The sequence below is a fragment of the Branchiostoma belcheri genome, unplaced genomic scaffold (genome assembly GCF_001625305.1).
Source record: "Branchiostoma belcheri isolate BF01 breed outbred unplaced genomic scaffold, Haploidv18h27 scaffold107, whole genome shotgun sequence".
NCBI lineage: Eukaryota > Metazoa > Chordata > Leptocardii > Amphioxiformes > Branchiostomatidae > Branchiostoma > Branchiostoma belcheri.
The window spans coordinates 214,535-232,082 of NW_017802458.1; the positions used below are offsets into that span (position 1 = coordinate 214,535).

The 17,548-nt window shown below is 45.6% G+C and overlaps 2 protein-coding genes and 1 pseudogene across 2 annotated transcripts; all 3 read left to right on the top strand.

Moving 5' to 3' along the window:
• Positions 1-651, top strand: part of LOC109479251 — a 3,193-nt pseudogene extending 2,542 nt beyond the window's left edge.
• Positions 652-2,413: 1,762 nt separating this feature from the next.
• On the top strand, positions 2,414-5,312 carry LOC109479259 (tyrosine-protein kinase receptor Tie-1-like). The gene is given in 2 exon segments (XM_019781208.1): positions 2,414-3,061; positions 3,063-5,312. Coding segments are annotated over 2 exon segments (2,898 nt in total).
• Positions 5,313-6,912: 1,600 nt separating this feature from the next.
• On the top strand, positions 6,913-14,974 carry LOC109479265. The gene is made up of 10 exons (XM_019781222.1): positions 6,913-7,063; positions 7,954-8,122; positions 8,910-9,066; positions 9,534-9,653; positions 10,534-10,869; positions 12,466-12,639; positions 13,086-13,393; positions 14,022-14,255; positions 14,616-14,762; positions 14,959-14,974. Exons 1-10 carry the CDS (start codon positions 6,961-6,963, stop codon positions 14,972-14,974), a joined length of 1,764 nt encoding a protein of 587 aa, XP_019636781.1. The 5' UTR covers positions 6,913-6,960.
• The last annotated feature ends 2,574 nt before the right edge of the window (positions 14,975-17,548 follow it).

A 17,548-nucleotide genomic window follows, 5' to 3' on the forward strand; every position in this document is an offset into this window, starting at 1 on the left:
ACGGAATACGCTTCCAACGGTAACCTGTTACGTTTGCTGCGGCAGGCACGAAGGCAAGACGGGCGGCAGTCTCTCCCACGTCATCTCCGCTATGCCGTGCACATTGCCCGTGCTCTTCAGGAGCTCCAACGCCTGGCGCTCACACACCGGGACGTGGCCGCTCGGAATGTCCTCATCACTGCTCACCACGTGGCCAAGTTGGCCGACTTTGGACAGGCTCGTGACGTCTACACCGCTGTCCAATACGTGCCTAATGATAAACACGGCATAGAACAGCCTGCTAAGCCTAAAGACAACGTAAAGAATGAAGTATTCCCCCTGAACTGGACGGCTCTGGAGTCATTAGAGACAGGTGAGTACACCTGTCAGAGTGACGTGTGGTCCTTCGGCGTGCTGCTGTGGGAGATCGTCACCATGGGACAAGAACCGCGTTACCATGGCAACGACCAACCCACCTGCCAACAGCTCGCACGGACCCTCCGGAGGGGAATCCGGCTCAGAAGGCCTCCGAAATGTTCCGGAGAGATGTATGACATCATAATGTCGTGTTGGCGGGAAAATCCACCAACAAGACCGGGTCCGGATGTGGTCGAGAGGAAACTCGTACACCTGCGGAATGCGATGATTACAGTAAGGGAAACGACTGTCTGAATTGTCAAAATTAATGTTCAGCTATTTTTTTTGCCCAACCTGTATTAGTCAAGAAGTTGCCTTTTCTGACTGTGAGCTGATCCAATGGTGCCAGCATGCATCATCACAAGTATTGAGCTGATACATAATACATAATATGTAAATATGCATACATAAGTGGACATTTCTCTTCCTGGTGTGAAACAACTGTTTTACAAATATAGTTTACATTTGATATCCAGCCAAATAGACAGGCATTAGGCCATGTTGATTTGATTATATGGATGACATCCTCCGGAAGCCCCAAAACTGATGCGCGCGTGCGAATAAAAAAAAAGTTTTGCAAAAAAAAAAGTTCTTTTCATTATGAAATCTACGTGGTCATGAGGGCTGAGCAAATGGCACAGAATATGGTTTGGCGAATAATCTAGTCTTCAAGTTCATTTCTTTACAATTTCGTCTTTTTTCGTTTGATTTTGGCATTGTACGACATTGGTATAGTTTTTATTAATTTTTTTTTGTAACTTATGGTATATTTTTGCTCATTTTGCAACTGTTTTGTATGATTTACAGTATGGTTGAAAACTTTTTTTTTTTTGGAAACGGCCGAAAATTCATGCGCGCGCGGATGTCATCCATATAATCAAATCAACATGGCCTTATGATGACGCATCAGAGATGCTATTTATTCTATCAGAGTTATTTTAACAGGATAAGAATTCAATGTTATATCATCTAATTCATAGAGAGTAATAATCTAACCGATGTGTTCTAAAGCACTGTTCATACTTAGGGAACATTTTACTTGGGTTCACTGTAATGAAGGTATTCGACAATATTCTATTGTTTCTGTGAGACAAGATATGGTTTGTCCTTTAATCCGTGCACTTCTAAGAAATGCCAGAGATAAGCAATCTCCTGTTTTTAGTCTCCGCCTCCATTTTTCAATGGAGAAGTCAAAAATAACATAGATATATCATGCTTTTGAAGACATACTAGGCCAAATCGAGTGTAACAAGAAAGCAGCCTGAACTGGAAAGAGGTTGATGTCTGGGCAAGGAAATGGAATCACGTATACGTAGCTTGGCCATAGTCCCCTCTACATTTCGTAAATTTTCCCGGAAAATATGGCGCCCTTAGATTATTCACGGTGTAATCAAACACAAGATAGGTCATTATAGTGCACGTTTAACATATATACTGGAATTTATTATAGGCCCCAAGATTTTTAACAATTGAGGCGACAATCCATACCGTTTAAATCACGAACATGAACAGAAATTTCAATGTTTCCGTAACGACGATCCAATAGAAATACAAAATTCCCAACTTTAGCGCATAGAATAACTGTTGTCTCCAAAGGTAGACAAAACGGAATATTTAGTACCTCTTTGTCGAATACGCTATAACAAATCTTCTCTAAAACTGCACAGCCACTGAGCACAAAACCCTCAAATTGGGCAAAACTTGAAAGGCATCCTTGCTCGTTCCACGAAACCCGGACCAGGTGTGCGTAGTGGGGGTGGGGGTGGGGGGGTAAGGGTCGAACGTCACAGGGAATTCTGGGATACGCCTTCTACCTGATCTGGGGAACTAACGTGTACTACGCGAGTTTTTTTAAGAAAAAATATGTCTCAAGAAACATAACACCTGTTCCTGAAGTTATATGTTCCGCTTTCACCATGACACCCTATCTCTTCGGTATACAGAGAAGGATGGAGAAGTGCTATTTCGTTGGAGCACAAGTTTCCTAATATCCATTATCCACAAAAGCGGCTACACCATGGCAGTTAACTACGCAGTTTTGCTCCTGCTGATTCTTTACAGTCAACTTTGTCGGGCCGATCATGAAGGTACCGACTTCACAGTTTCTGTGGCTGAAGATGCCAAGATTGGAACAGACGTTCTCAGCTTGCCGCGTTTGTTGGGAACGGAGAAAGCGGAACTTCCGTGTGTAATGGTGGAGGGGGATCCCTACGGCCGGTTCTATGTGAGTAACAACTGCACAGTTACAGTCGCCAGGCCACTGGACTGGTCTGTACAGTCGGAGTATTCTTTAAAATTACATGTTGGTGGAAGGCAAGACCCTGATATCTATATAGTCAGGATCAGAGTAAATGTGAGAAACGTTTTGGGCTATCCTCCTGTGTACAACGAGACGTGTGAAACACCGGTCAATCCCAGGGGAAACCAGACTGGGGAGTTCCTGTTTAGCCTTTCTCCAAGTGCAGAAATTGAGACAACTGCCGGAGATGTTCTTTTCTTTCAGAAAAGTATTAGTAAGCCTTTTGAGAAATGGGACATGGACAATCTTAAGGTAATCATCACAGGAAATGACAACTGCGAAGTTCGCATTGCTTTTGGCATACGTAATTTGAACGACCTCTGGGCTGCATCAGAAATATGGTACGGGTTTTACAGGGGGGAGGATGGGGACAGTTACGTTGTCATGTCATGCGGAAACTGCCATGCAGTCAGAGCTGTTAATCGTTCTTTATGAACTCGACGAACACAACGTCAACAAAGGCTCGCCTTACTTGGAACAGCTACAGGTCCCGATCCCTCAAGTCCTGGAGAAACTTCAGCACCCCCGTGGTTTCGTCTACTTTATTTCGTTTAATATTCCGTCAAATAGCAAAACGCACTATAGATGCAAACTTCCGATACAGCATCGTCCACTCAGTTTTTTCAAAGATAAAGATCATTCTGTTACTCTAATAAATGTACGACACGTTGAAACATTGACTATAGCTTTGAGCCCTATCGGCTGTCCTCCCGATAGATACGGCTTTCTATGTGATCAGAACTGCATCTGTAAGAACGGTGCCCGCTGCCATGGCTTCAACGGTGCCTGTAAATGTACAGACGCCTGGCAAGGTGTCGCTTGTGACATTCCAAAGCCCGGCGTTTCCGCAGCGACGACACCTAGCGACCCTTCTGATATCTACATTTCCGCTAACGTCACGGTTCACTGTAAAGTTCACCACGTCAACGCCGCAGCGTTATCATTACGACTTCCAAACGGGTCTAAGATCTTTAGGAAGAACGCTACTCGTTTAGACCAAACTCTTTTAAACATACAGCTTAAAGACAATGGTCCCTACAAGTGTCAGGTATGGGACACCTATGGAAATGTCTTCAACGCAACCGTTGTACTTGACATTGCTAAGTGCCCACCGAATCGAAAAGGCGAGTTCTGTGATGAGACGTGTGACTGTCTCCATGGCGCCACCTGTGACTGGAGATCTGGCTGCGTCTGTCCTCCGGGCTGGACAGGAACCAGGTGCCAGACCACATGTCCGAACGGCACGTACGGCGAGCGGTGCCGAGAGGAGTGTCGCTGCCGAAACGGTGCGAGCTGCAGCCCTAGCGACGGCAGGTGTACCTGCGCGGCCGGCTGGTACGGCTGGCAGTGTGACGTACCTTGTCCTAAGTCCAGGCACGGCCTAAGGTGTCAGCAGGTGTGCACCTGTAAGAACAACGCCACCTGTCACAACGTGGACGGCACCTGCACCTGCGTAGCGCCGTGGACAGGGAAGAATTGTGACCAAGTCGAACAGCAGGCAATGCGATCGGAGCAACTGCTCGAAATCTTCGTCCCAATAGGCTCCGTTGTCGCTCTGGCTGCTTGTGTAGGGACCATACTGTACAGGAAGAGGCACTTGTGCGGCGTTCAGGCCGGCCAAGACGACGAGACGGAAGCTTTTCTGGAGCTGGAGCAGGTGGAGGCAGACCTGGCACAGACCGTCCGGCCGGGCTGGCTCAGCCGATGGAGGAAGACCAAGAAGAACCTGATACTTGGTGACTTGAAAGATATGGGGATGTTTGGTAAAGTCACTGAGGCGAAGCTCAAGACACCTGCCGGGAACATCACCGTGGCTGCCAAGGAAGTTCGCAGACGAGACATTCAATGTTATCGCAACTTCTACAGGGAGGCGGCCATTTTGGTAGCCGTGCATGAAGACCAACATCACGACAACCTCCGCTCCAACATCATTCAATTGTTTGGATTCATAAACGAGCCGACCGACAAGTATATTCTCATGGAATACGCCTCCAACGGCAACCTGTTACGTTTGCTGCGCCAGGCTCGAAAGCAAGTCGGACCGCAGTCTCTCCCACGTCATCTCCGCTATGCCGTGCACATTGCCCGCGCTCTTCAGGAGCTCCAACGCCTGGCGCTCACACACCGGGACGTGGCCGCTCGGAACGTCCTCATCACTGCTGACCACGTGGCCAAGTTGGCCGACTTTGGACAGGCCCGCGACGTCTATACCGCTGTCCAATACGTGCCTATTGATGGACAGCAGGCTAAACCTAAAGACAACGTAAAGAATGAAGTATTCCCCCTGAACTGGACGGCTCTGGAGTCATTAGAGACAGGTGAGTACACCTGTCAGAGTGACGTGTGGTCCTTCGGCGTGCTGCTGTGGGAGATCGTCACCATGGGACAAGAACCGCGTTACCATGGCAACGACCAACCCACCTGCCAACAGCTTGCACGGACCCTCCGGAGGGGAATCCGGCTGAGAAGGCCTCCGGAATGTTCCGGAGGGATGTATGACATCATGACGTCGTGTTGGCGGGAAAATCCACCAACAAGACCGGGTCCGGATGTGGTTGAGAGGAAACTCGTACAACTGCGGGATGCGATGATTACAGTAAGGGAAACGACTGTCTGAATTATAAAAATTGTTCTTTAGCTACTTTTGCCCAACCTGTATTAGTCAAGTAATGACCTTTTCTGACCATGTTCTGACTGTGAGCTGATTCAATGATGCCAGCATGTATCATCACAAGTATGGTGCTGATATACATAAGTACTATACATATATAAATGGATATTTCTCTTTCTGGTGTAAAAAAAGAACAATTGTTTTACAAAAATAGTACGTGTAAGAAAATTTACAATCATACATATGATATAAAGCCATATAAAAAACCATTAAAAAGACGCATTAGAAATGTTTACTTATGCTGTCAGAAAGTTATTTTAGATAAGACAGGAATTCCATATAATGGCCTATATATTGATCTATGGTTTGGTAAAGCACAGTACATACGTACGTAGGAAGGCTTTTAACTTTGGTTTATTGTGATTAAGAAAAGCTATAGTGTATCCTGCAATGCGCTTCTTAAAAGTGCCATAAAAGAATATTCAAATAGGAAAGAAAGCGCACAAATTGGGTTTAACCAAAGTCAGCTTGTGCTGAACCATGTTTACTGTGATAATGCCCTCCACATCATCACACAAGTTAAGCCTTGTGGTATTGAACATATTTGGGTGCGGCAAAATGTACTTTCTAGCGGACCAACACTCCTGGCATGTTATCTCTCTATTTAGCCTCTTTTCGAAGCCTGGTAGGGGCTAACAAAATGTGCCTCTTCATAAAACGTGTCATCGTAAACTATTCGCATCGTCAACAAGAACTTGTTATTGATGAGTATCCTTCCGTGACGGGCAGGAATATTCCAAATGGCCCAGAAAAAGGGGAACTTCCGTGTGCTACGCGGTCCTTGATCCAGATAAAACGAGTTGCAAGAAACCCAACAGCTGTTTCTGGAGTATAAGTTCTGCTTAGCTTTGACCAAGACACCCGATATCATGGGTATACAAATGAATGAAGACGTTTTTGTACACGCATACCCATTGGGTTAAGCACAGGTCACAACAAAAGAATGGAATACAGATAATGTTACAAAAAGGACGGAGAAGTGCTATTTCGTGAAGCACAAGTTTCCTAATATTCATAATCCACAAAAGCGGCTACACCATGGCAGTTAACTACGCAGTTTTGCTCCTACTGGTTCTTTACAGTCTACTTTGTCGGGCCAATGGAGGTACCAACTTCACAGTTTCTGTGGCTGAAGATGCCAAGATTGGAACCGACGTTCTCAGCTTGCCGCGTTTGTTGGGAACGGAGAAAGCGGAACTTCCGTGTGTAATGGTGGAGGGGGACCTCTACGGGGGAGTTGAGCCGGGGAGGGGGGGGGGGGAGGTTTGGCCGGCCCTATAGCTACTACTAGTAGTAACTTAGATAGGCGGGCGAAGGGCTCTTGGCTGCCGAAGGAAAACGGCTAACGCCCCGATACTAGTCTGGCCCCCATGGTATATGCATTTGGATGCCCAGGCAAACAATTCGACATGTTACGTTAGAAACGGATTGTTATGTTTTTCAATGTTATTATTCTGGAACAAACACCATTTCCGGGGTATGAAACAATTGTGTCCAAGAACCAGTAGTTGTTCCAGAACGGCAGAAAATTGCGCTGCGTAGTTACCGTTCCAACAACATCAACATTAACTGAACGTGTGCGGAAGAAGGGGACATGGCGATGGGGGGCTCCACTTACGTGGCGCTCGGCAGGAGGAGCACTCTCACCGGGGATAGGATCCGGGAACATCACCATCATCACCATCACCATCATGGTGGTAAGTAAGTAGTCTCCACTAGACTCCTTTGCAGGCTAAATAGATAGTAGAAGTCGGCCTAAAAGGGGATATCAACTTGGCCACCAAGAGAAGATCCATTTGCCTGCACGGCCTGTAAAGGAGTCCGGTAGAGACTAGGCCGTAAGGTCTTCTCCGCATAACATCATGCATATGTGTGTGTGTGTGTGTGTGTGTGTGTGTGTGTGTGTGTGTGTGTGTGTGTGAGGAAGAGGGTGAGAGTAGGCAGTAAACGGTCACAGTGGGAGTGTTTTAGCCTCTACCAGGCGCCGGGAGGCGGCTAGAAAGAGTAAAGATTGGCCCAAAAGCGAAAGATAACATGCCATGGGAGTCGGTGTGCTATAGCTAGAGAGTGCAGCAAAATGTACTAGATAGCGGACCAACTCCTCCGGCATGTTATCTCTTTCCAGCCGTCTCTTGAAGCCTGGTAGAAGCAAGGGGTGTTCTATGCTCTGAATTCTCCATGCTGTATTTGTGTGAAAATTTATTCGAGGTGTAATGTTTAAGTGAGCGATTCTAATGCACATGAGGATACACTCCTTTTTTTAATGCTAAGGTTGCTACGCACAACCGAAGCACTTCAGCATATACTTCTTTGATTTTTTTTTAGTAATTTCTTTCCGATGTCTTGTATACCGTTAATATTTGAATGTTATTTAGGAGCGTCTGTGTGGTGCAATGTAAATAGCGTTCAGCTGGCATTTGATTGAAGTAAATTCAAGTAAATGTAACGCAATTGAATGAAATACGGTGAGGATGGAAGATAAACTGTTGGCCATTTCAGTTCTTGATACCTACGTAATGTATACCTTCCTCAATATGCACCTGTAATTCAGAAAGATCAAAACATCAACGTTATCTATTGTTTACAGCGCATCATGTGGACTCCGCCACGGTCCTGGCCACAAACATCACCAACTTCGTCCGTAAGAACGTCCAGTCTGCGGCGCCCGAGCCGGCCAGTCGGGGTAAGGTCGAGCAGCGCACAAGCCGGATGTACGTCAGCACCAGACCGGAAGACATGTGGGAACGTCACTACCGGTTGGTGTCTATCATGGGAAACTTCAAACTGTTCTCCAAGTCCAATAAGTACCAAAATTTTCGACCGAATCTCTTGGTCGAATCACTCGCTCTTTCTTAGCTTTCTGACCCAATAGACCGATCCCGAATGTTAATTCGCCATCACAATTAGAAGTACAACCAATGAGAAAATGGCTATTAGCGGTTCGACCAATGAGAGAGTGGCTGCAAATATTTCCATTGTTGTGTTTTGACGGAGGTGGGCGGGGCTTCAGTATCAGTCTTTGTTCACGTGTGACGTCACCATGGGTCAAAGTTCGTCGGAAGTCCATATCGCCCCCCCTGTTTGTAGTTTTTTTGGTCGTTGTATGAAAGGGTTCGCAAAAACGTTAACGTTCAACTGCATGTGTTGCTGTAACCTGGTATCCAGTCTATCGTGGTTGGGGCAGGTTGTCTTCGGGGCTCTAATAGTTTCCCCCCGCCCAGTACAACAGGCCGCCCGATAGGACTTTTGCTAATACTAGTGTCGCCGGGAGTTGATTTCGCCCCACCACATAATCAAACTCGCGCCGTGAAAAACCTACCGTGGGAAACTAGCTCAGGCGGACGGGGAAAAGCTCCTGCAGCCCCGAAGTAAACCCGCCCAACCACGATAGATTGGATACCGGGTTAGTGTTGCTGAGAAACCTGATGAAAGTTTAAACTTTACAATGTACTATGATAATGAAAACAAACATTTTGTAGAATAGCGTATGCGATTCGCTTTCGTTAACGCGTTGTTTCTGACTGTAAAATATTTCGACAACAGACGGAGACAGAGGCAGCTTCATCAGGGGTTCTTCAGTGTAGCGCACCGCCCGTACCAGGCGATCGGTGACCTGAAGTTAGACCCCCGCCTCCTCGTCACTCAAGCCCTGAACCTGCCCGTACAAGCCAAGCTCCCGCCGATCAGACGGACCGCTAAGGTTTTTGTTTATCTTCTTAAGTTATTACCACATGTAAACAAATACATACAGTGGTGCCGTATTCAAGCTTATGTTTTGCTTAGGCCATATTTCCAATCCGGGGCTCGGAAAACGAAACGAAAAATTAACAATTCATGTGTGTGTGTGTGTTTCCGCACATTTGTAGTCAGCATAACTTCAGAACGCCTTTATGGATTGTGACGATATTTGGTATGCTGGTAGGTCTTAGGAAGCCAAAGGTCAAGGTCAAATATGGGCTTCCTGGTGGCTGGCCTTGGTACTGCAGCAGAACTTCCGGGAAAACAATAGCAGCGAAAACAGATGTGCGGGGTGGCAGGGAAAACAGATGTGCGATTAATGAGGTTCTCCCACGGGAACTTTTGAAACTGCAGGGGACTTCCTGGCGGAATCTTTAAAGCCAATAAGTCCAGATAGGAACAACGTATTTTTATTTCTATTTCTCCTAGCTCGACACATCTTCCCATGAGGGTCCCGTAGACGTACCTTTAACTCCGGGGAGGGAAAAGCTGAAGACGGTGAAGGACAGACGTGAAAAGGACGTGAGGACACCTGCCGACTTTTACCAGGTGTGCAGCAGCAGTATTAGGGCGTATACAAATGTAACATACCGGTCCAAACCTCTAACTGCAATTAGCATTCAAACTGACGATTGTAGCACGCGACTGCCACTTTTAGTTAGAAGGGGGTCTACTGTCTTTCAAAAAGGAGCAATCGCCTGCCGTCCGTAACTTTTTAACCGAAGCAACCTCTGGTTACAAATGAAACACATAGGGGTGAGTACTACAGTCTCTTGGCTCCCGGAATTCGAACCGGGACCACGTACCAGCTCACGAACTAAACGCTAACCACAAAAGGTCTGACCAGTTTTGGGCGCTTGAACCCGACTGTTACCGGCGCTGCTAATAACGGTCACATCCTAGGAGGTGAAGAGAGCCTCTTAGCTTATTAGTTACTATATAACGGTGGTCACCGTTAGTAAGTAGTTACTATATATGGTATGTGTATCGTTCTGTTACATAGCCTGGGTGCCAGACTACTGCCAGGGGTAACATACAGGCTAGCTCCTCTGCTCCGAAAACTTTAGGGGCTCAGATAGACTCTGCCCGAGATAGGAATTATACGGCCCCAGGTGCTGACCCTGGGCTTGTGGCTTCCCCCAGCCGAACGGAGTATTGGTTCTGGCATCCAGGCTAACTGTTACACTAAAAGAACAGTTACTCAAGCAACTGGATATGATATTGGAAACGGTCAGACGTTTCAGGTAGCATCCGCTACCTTTCGTCAGTGACACTAGAAAAGCTCATGTTGTTTCAGTGTTGTTGAAGTGACGCCTGTCCTTGGTGCTGGAAGTGGCAAGTACTCGTACAAGTGCCTGAGAGTTCTCCCCGTAGCCCCCCTCCCTGTTGAACAACCTAACTGTTACACTACTGACACTCTCCCCGTTAGGTCCGGGAGGAGATACGGGAAAGCCAGAACCTCATGCGGGCAGTGGCTGCCGGAAAACCCTTCAAAGAAACGGTACAGACCATGCAGGCGATGCGCGCACGTAAGGGGTCCCTGATGTTAGACCCCAGCAAGAGGAGACTATCCACGGACGACCCCGCGGATGTCCCGGCAACCGCAGAGATGTTGTCCGGTCTGCCGGAGCCGACCCACCACGACAGCTCCGTGGAGCTACTGCGGGCAGAACGGAACCGGAAAGCACTGCTGGCGAAACTCCGGGACATTCTCCTGGTCATCAAGTGTCTGTACAATCTCAGGAGTAAGGACCTTAGATCAAAGGTTAGTTAAAAATCCTAAAATGGTCCTTAAGAAAAAGGTTTCTACCCACTCAAATTATTGTTTGTGTTTACCGAAGGAAAACATCTTGTTTTTGCTCTGTTTCCTCTTCTTCTTCGTGACCAATAAGGTCAATGACCTGAACCAGACGTCTGTCACCATGGTAACGAGTGTTGGGTTACATTATGTTGCAATTTCATAGCAGCAAGGATTTAGACTCCTTTCACCACATGAGTGTGTTCGAGTAAGAAGGCAAACATTATGAAATTGCTTTGCAAATGTTACTCTTCTAGTTATTATTTTATGCTGTTGGTATTGATTATTATTTCTTGTTATGCACACTTATTATTTCATCTTCATTTGGTCAGGGAGCAAGAAAAGGAAATTCCTGTTTCCCTTGGCCGTTTACGTATGTATAATAAAGCTAAAATAAATAAAAATAAATACTGACGCTTCGGCCTTCTTCAGGGACACTGACCCGTTATAGATAGATAGAATGGTTTATTTCAAATTGAAAACTCCAAACATACACAATTTCAATTACCATCACATTGACAACAGACTCGCAGGCAGCCATACTGGCTGCCTGAATTGCTCCGAGGTCACAAAATGTCATTAAAATATGGGTATTATTGTTAAAAAAGTATTACATATTATTAAATATTGTTAAAATTCATAAATCGTAAAATATTCCTCTGCTTTAGAAAATGGATTTATAGTCAATATACATGTTAAACGTTACGCAGTAAAAAAAAAAGGCTGTTGTACAACATTAGCAACAGATTACTCTTACATTGCCGTTTCAGAGTTATTCAGTAACTTAACCATGTATGGTAGTGCGCTGTTTCTAAAGCGATTGGTTCTTGTTCTAAAACAGTCAATCTGGTTACTGGACCGTGTTGTACGTCCACTGATGTCCCCACGGCGGGGAGGGAACCAATGCCGGTAGTCGGGAGATTGTAAGAGTTTTTTGGCAAAAGTCAAGCAGAGGTGGTCTCGCCGTCGTTCCAAAGTCTCGAGGCCAAGTAGGAGACAGGCGTCAGCATAGTTTGTGTAGTTTTTGCCAAGGATAGTTCTGACGGCACGGCGTTGGATTCTCTCCAGCTGGTTACGTTGTGCTTGTGTAAGGCCTGGATGCCACGCTGGTACTGCGTACTCACACACTGGTCGGACGTAGCTTGTGTAGATTGTGAGTAAGTCCTCTATAGATAATCGGAAAGTCTTCAGTTTTCTAAGTAGGAACAGCCTCGTGCCGCCTTTCTTCACCATGTGTTCCACATGAACGTCCCATCTGAGGTCTGCTTGCAGGTGCAAGCCCAGTAACTTCGCCACTTTCACTTCCTGTAGGGGGTGGTCGTCTATTTTGAGTGGTGGTAGTGGTGGTACAGTTCTCGAAAAGTGTAGGTACATAACCTTGCACTTTTTCGGGTGAAGCTGCATTCTGTGGACCGTTGACCAGTTACTTCTATCACGTGACCTTACAGTTACGTGAAGTCATGTAGTAGGTCAGAAGTGACTTGATATTACTTCTGTTGACAACCAACAATTAAACACAACTTATTTTGTCTTTACTTCATTTCCTCTCTTGCAAAATCCAAGACACCGCTGTCACATGAGGCCGTTAAAGTCCTGTTGAAGAAAGAGGTGCCGACAGACGGGCACGGTCGGCCTATGTTGCCGCTGCGCCACGTCACCACGCCGGGCATGCTGCACGGCCACTACTCCCCTTCAGAACGGTCCGAGTCCGCGGAGACAGTAACGTTAGACGGACAGGTGGGTAGTGGGAAGGTCCTTCAAGTCTTGAAGTCCTTGTTTTTTTTATGTTTACCGAAGGAAAACATTGTTTTTGCTGTGTTTACAAAGGGCCACAACGACACTTCCATACACCTCTTCCGCGGCCCTTGGCATTGCGGAATGGCAGGGTCACGGAAGAGGTGTATGGAGTGTCGTTGTGGGCCTTCGTATCTGTTTCCTCTTCTTCTTCTTCTCCATCTCCAAAGCAATACGGTCAATGACCTGAACCAGACGTTTGTCACCATGGTAACCGGTGTTGGGTTACATCATGTTGCAATTTTATAGCAGGAGGGATTTAGACTCCTGTCTGACCATATATGTGAATGCGTTTGATTGAGAATTAACAGAGCAGACCATATACGAAGGTTAACATTATGCACTTGGTACGACGATGCTGACGCTTAACGTGTTTCACTTCCCGACAGTTTCATTCGCTGCGCCGCCGCCGCATCTCCCACCACGGGCACGGGCACGGGCATGGACATGGACACGGACACGGGCACGGACACGGGCACGGGAGACACACCGCCCGCATGGCCCGAGCGTCCAGCACCTGCCAGCGGCGCCACGAGAGACTGGAGACGTGGGAGGACCTCCTGACCGTCGATCCCGGGGGTCAGAAACCGGTCATCATGCCAAACCTCTTCTCGGTCGTCACGACCATCCATGAAAATTCGGAAAATCTGCAATCTCCTGTTGGGACGCCAGGTGGCGCTCATCATGCACGCAGCAGGTAAGTATTGTGAGGTAACGAGTTGACAGAATATTCGTGTGTGTGTGTTATATTGGAAGTTCATCTGTGTTGGTAGAAGTCATTATGAAACAAGTTTGAATTAACTGCAATTTCCAACACAAGAAATTGAACTTATCCAAGTTTTCGACTGTACAACTCCAGTCTTTTGTCAAGGAATGAGAACATTTTTGCATGAGGGGTTAAAGAGGCCACCTACATCAGGGCATTACAACCATCCCTCAACAGAGCCGGGGGGCGCCACAGACTTTCTGCAACCTATGATCCACTGCTCACGGTGTCAAGTGTGTTATCTGTGTGACGTCACGGAAGCGGTGGATTGTTCATTCCTTGAAAAAGACTGGAGTTGTACAGTCGAATATTTGGGTACGTCCAATTTTTTGTTGGAAATTGCAGCTCAAATTTGTTTCATCGTATGTGTGTGTGTCGTGTGCGTGTTCTGTGCGTGTTGTGGCTGCAAATATTAATAAGTGTATTTTCTAAAAATTCCTTCACTGAGTAGTAGTAGGTACACAATGGATTCCCTGCACTATTCGGGGGCTACAGGTAAAAGATTATAAACCAAATCTAGGCCTGAACAAGGAAAACAAACGTTCACACATCATTTCAGACGAACCACCCACGTACCCGGTCACATCGGAGAACAAGACAAGGACAAGTCCCACTGCGGGCTGGCGGAGAAACTCCCACCCTGGATGACTGTGGGAACTCTAGAGAAGACCATCAAGACCAACATAGCCGCATATAACCACGGGAAACCCGACTGTGTCATGACGGCCATCAAGAAAGATTTCATGAAGGTCAAGAACAAACTTGGGATAGCTTTGGCTGAGGATCTGGACAGGTCTGTTTCTTTAAGTAGATTTTTACAGTTCTTTTTTTAAATATATATTCTAACATATAATCACAAGACGTGGTGGTGGCACACTAAAGTTTTTTCAACTTATATTAATGCCACCACCAACACAGGGGACAATACAATACTAATTTTCACCTGAGCGGAGTGAGGAAAGTCGTGTTAAGTGGCTTTCCCAGGGGCACAAGATCTCTTGGTCTTGGTTCCGAGTCGAGCACTCTGCCGCTACGCCACAAGACCCCACATTTTTACAATTTGACTATCTTTCATCTTTAAGAAAAATCGAACTAATTTGATTCGAACTCACGATACAAAGAACAAAACAAAACTGTACGTTTCTCGTACCAGGTTGAACAAGTATAAATGTGAGGTGTTTGCCAACAAGTTCCTGTGCCTGCGGCTTGGTCCGCTGTTCCGGGAGAACCTGGAGGAGATGCGGTGGAAAGGGGTCGCACTGGCCCGCTCTAGTGACACAGACGTGTTACCATCCAAATGGTACGTTCAGAAGAATTTTAGTAACATTTTTGTTAAAAAGAAAACTAGAAAGGTAACATTTGCAAAGCAAATGCATAATGTTTAGCATCGCATATGGTCTGCTCAGTTAACTCTTACACACATTCATATATATGGTCAGACAGGAGTGTAAATCCCTCCTGCTATAAAATTGCAACATGATGTAACCCAACACTAGTTACCTTGGTGACTGACGTCTGTTCCAGGTCATTGACCTTTATTGTTTGGAGAAGAGGAAACTAAGCAAAAACAATGTTTTCCTCTGTAAACATAAAAAAACTTAAGTAGAAAGGTAACATTTGCGAAACAAATTCACAATGTTTACATTCAACTTGCCTTACCTAACAAACTACTGCTGTTTATTCCTCCTAAACTCATTTATTTAACTTTATATGGTGACCAATCCCTCCAAATCTGTAACTTGCAACATAAAGTAACCCAACACCACAGGGTGTCTGCCACTGCACCAGTTACCATGGTGACAGACGTCTGGTCCAGGTCATTGACCTTATGTGTTTGGAGAAGAAGAAATAGAGCAAAAAAACACGTTTTCCTTCTGCGAACTATGACCATGAACAGTATCCAGCTACTAGTATCACTACTGTAACGGACTATTGACAGAAAGGGGAAGACCAAAAAGACTCAAAGAACACCCCCTGGCAATAGCTGATAGAACTGCAGAGTATCCACCCACCTCTCATACTACACCATTGCCATGTGTGTTCCAGGTATGCTAGTCTGAAGACAGAGTGTGAGGATGTGTCAGTCCAGTTTGACGAGGAATTCAACACAGTGCTGACAAGACTAGCCATGTTTTCCTTGGACGATGCCACAAATATTCCAAACGCAATGGTAAGATGTTTTTTCTGGTATCTTCAGGTTACATTTTGATTTTAATACTCAAGGTAGTATTTTAATGTAGCAATGGAAGGTGTTTTGATGCTTTGAACTGATTAAGTAAAATGAAGCTGACTTGAAGTTCACTTCCTGAAAAACAGGTTGGGACAGTTCATCCTCACTTCAGGACAATTGAAATTTATTTTCGATACAGTGCTGGGACAATAGGAAAAAAATGTTGCATTGACATAATTTGCATAAATGGGAAGACAATTTGCATTGATGTAATTTGCATAAATGGGAAGACAATTTGCATTGACTTAATTTGCATAAATGGGAAGTTACACATTCTCCCGTAACCAAACAACTGTTCATTCTCAGGAGAAGCTGTGCCTTCTGGTGCTGTCCCTCCCTGCGGATATCGTGAGCAGACCGTCCATGCAGGAGGCCTTGTTCTTCGTCCTGGAGCGCATGTTAGATGGACAGGGGGAGCTCTTAGCACACTGGTTCCAGCAACGCAAACCCTCATTGGTCTTCAACTTCGGCACAGACTGAGTCACAACGAATGGGAAGCTTCGTAACATATCAATGAAGATAAAACCTTCAATAAAACCCTATTTAAGCAACAGAAACCCTCATTGGTCTTCAACTTTGGCACAGACTGAGTCACAACCAATCGGCAGCTTTGTAACATAATTAGCCTCTACCAGGCTCCGCGGATTGCTGGAAAAATAGTAGAAATTGGCCGAAATAAAGGGATAGTATACCAGAGAAGATCCAGCCAGCCATAGAAGCTCCAATTTGCGACCCACAGGTATACTATCCCTTTATTTCGGCCAATTTCTACTATTTTTCCAGCGATGAGCAGAGCCTGGTAGAGGCTAAAGCACAGGCTGAAGTGAAGCGCAACACTCTTCTGATGTGTATTGGTGTCTGATTGTAAGTCACTGACAAATAATGAAATTTTCAGAATCTCTCTGTCTCCTTCGGACCCAATATTTAAAGCAGATCTAAGATGTACAAGACTAGCAACATTACCAGGCTACTTCAAAAAAGTCATACTTAAGTCAGCTGCCGACCATCACATTCACAGTCTCCAAGGCAACAAGGCCAATATTCCGTCCTACACACCTGGTCCCACAATAAAAACCCTGGGACAAAACAAGGCCTCAGCCATTCAGTACTGATGGGTCAACTCCTATTGAGTCTTGTTGTGTAGGTGTTTCTACTGCCAAGGGGGACAGCTGGTCCTGCTGTGGAACCTGCTCTGTCAATACTAAAGGCTTTGTCTTTTCGTACATTGTTCCTGCTGAAAAAAAGACTGTTCCTGCTGGAAAAAGACAGTATAGTGCACACGCTGGGTAAGTACTGACTATCAGTAAGAGTCTGGCTGAGGCAAGTCATGGGAATGTACATTGGCCATTCAAAGAAGAAAATAAAATTGACGCTAAATTTGAAAAAAAAAGAGTAGTTCCACTTTAGTCCACATACTTAATGGACTTTTTTGCTGTTTTATCAAAGGCAATACATTTTCAAACCATTAGAATAACTTTGCTCTCCTGTATGATACACATCCATGGAAAAAAGGCACCATGAATTGAGTAGAATTGAGCAAATCGTACACTTATAAATCAAGTTCAGTTGTGGACAACTGCACATAATCTGACATTTTGAGCTGCAGTCTTATGTACACTGTACAGGACTGCATTTCAGCAAGACTGTACTAATCATTAAAGGTCATCTCCTCCTCTTATCTGTGCATCTTGTTTCCTCTTTGGATAGATGTTACAGGTGGTTCCAAAGGTACATCCCCAGATAAACATATCAATTGACATCTAACTCACTCAGGGGTAATTTGCAGGCAGCTGCTAAACACCCCCAAAACAACTGGACATAAATCTGCCCTGTTTACAGTTGTGTGAACACCTCGG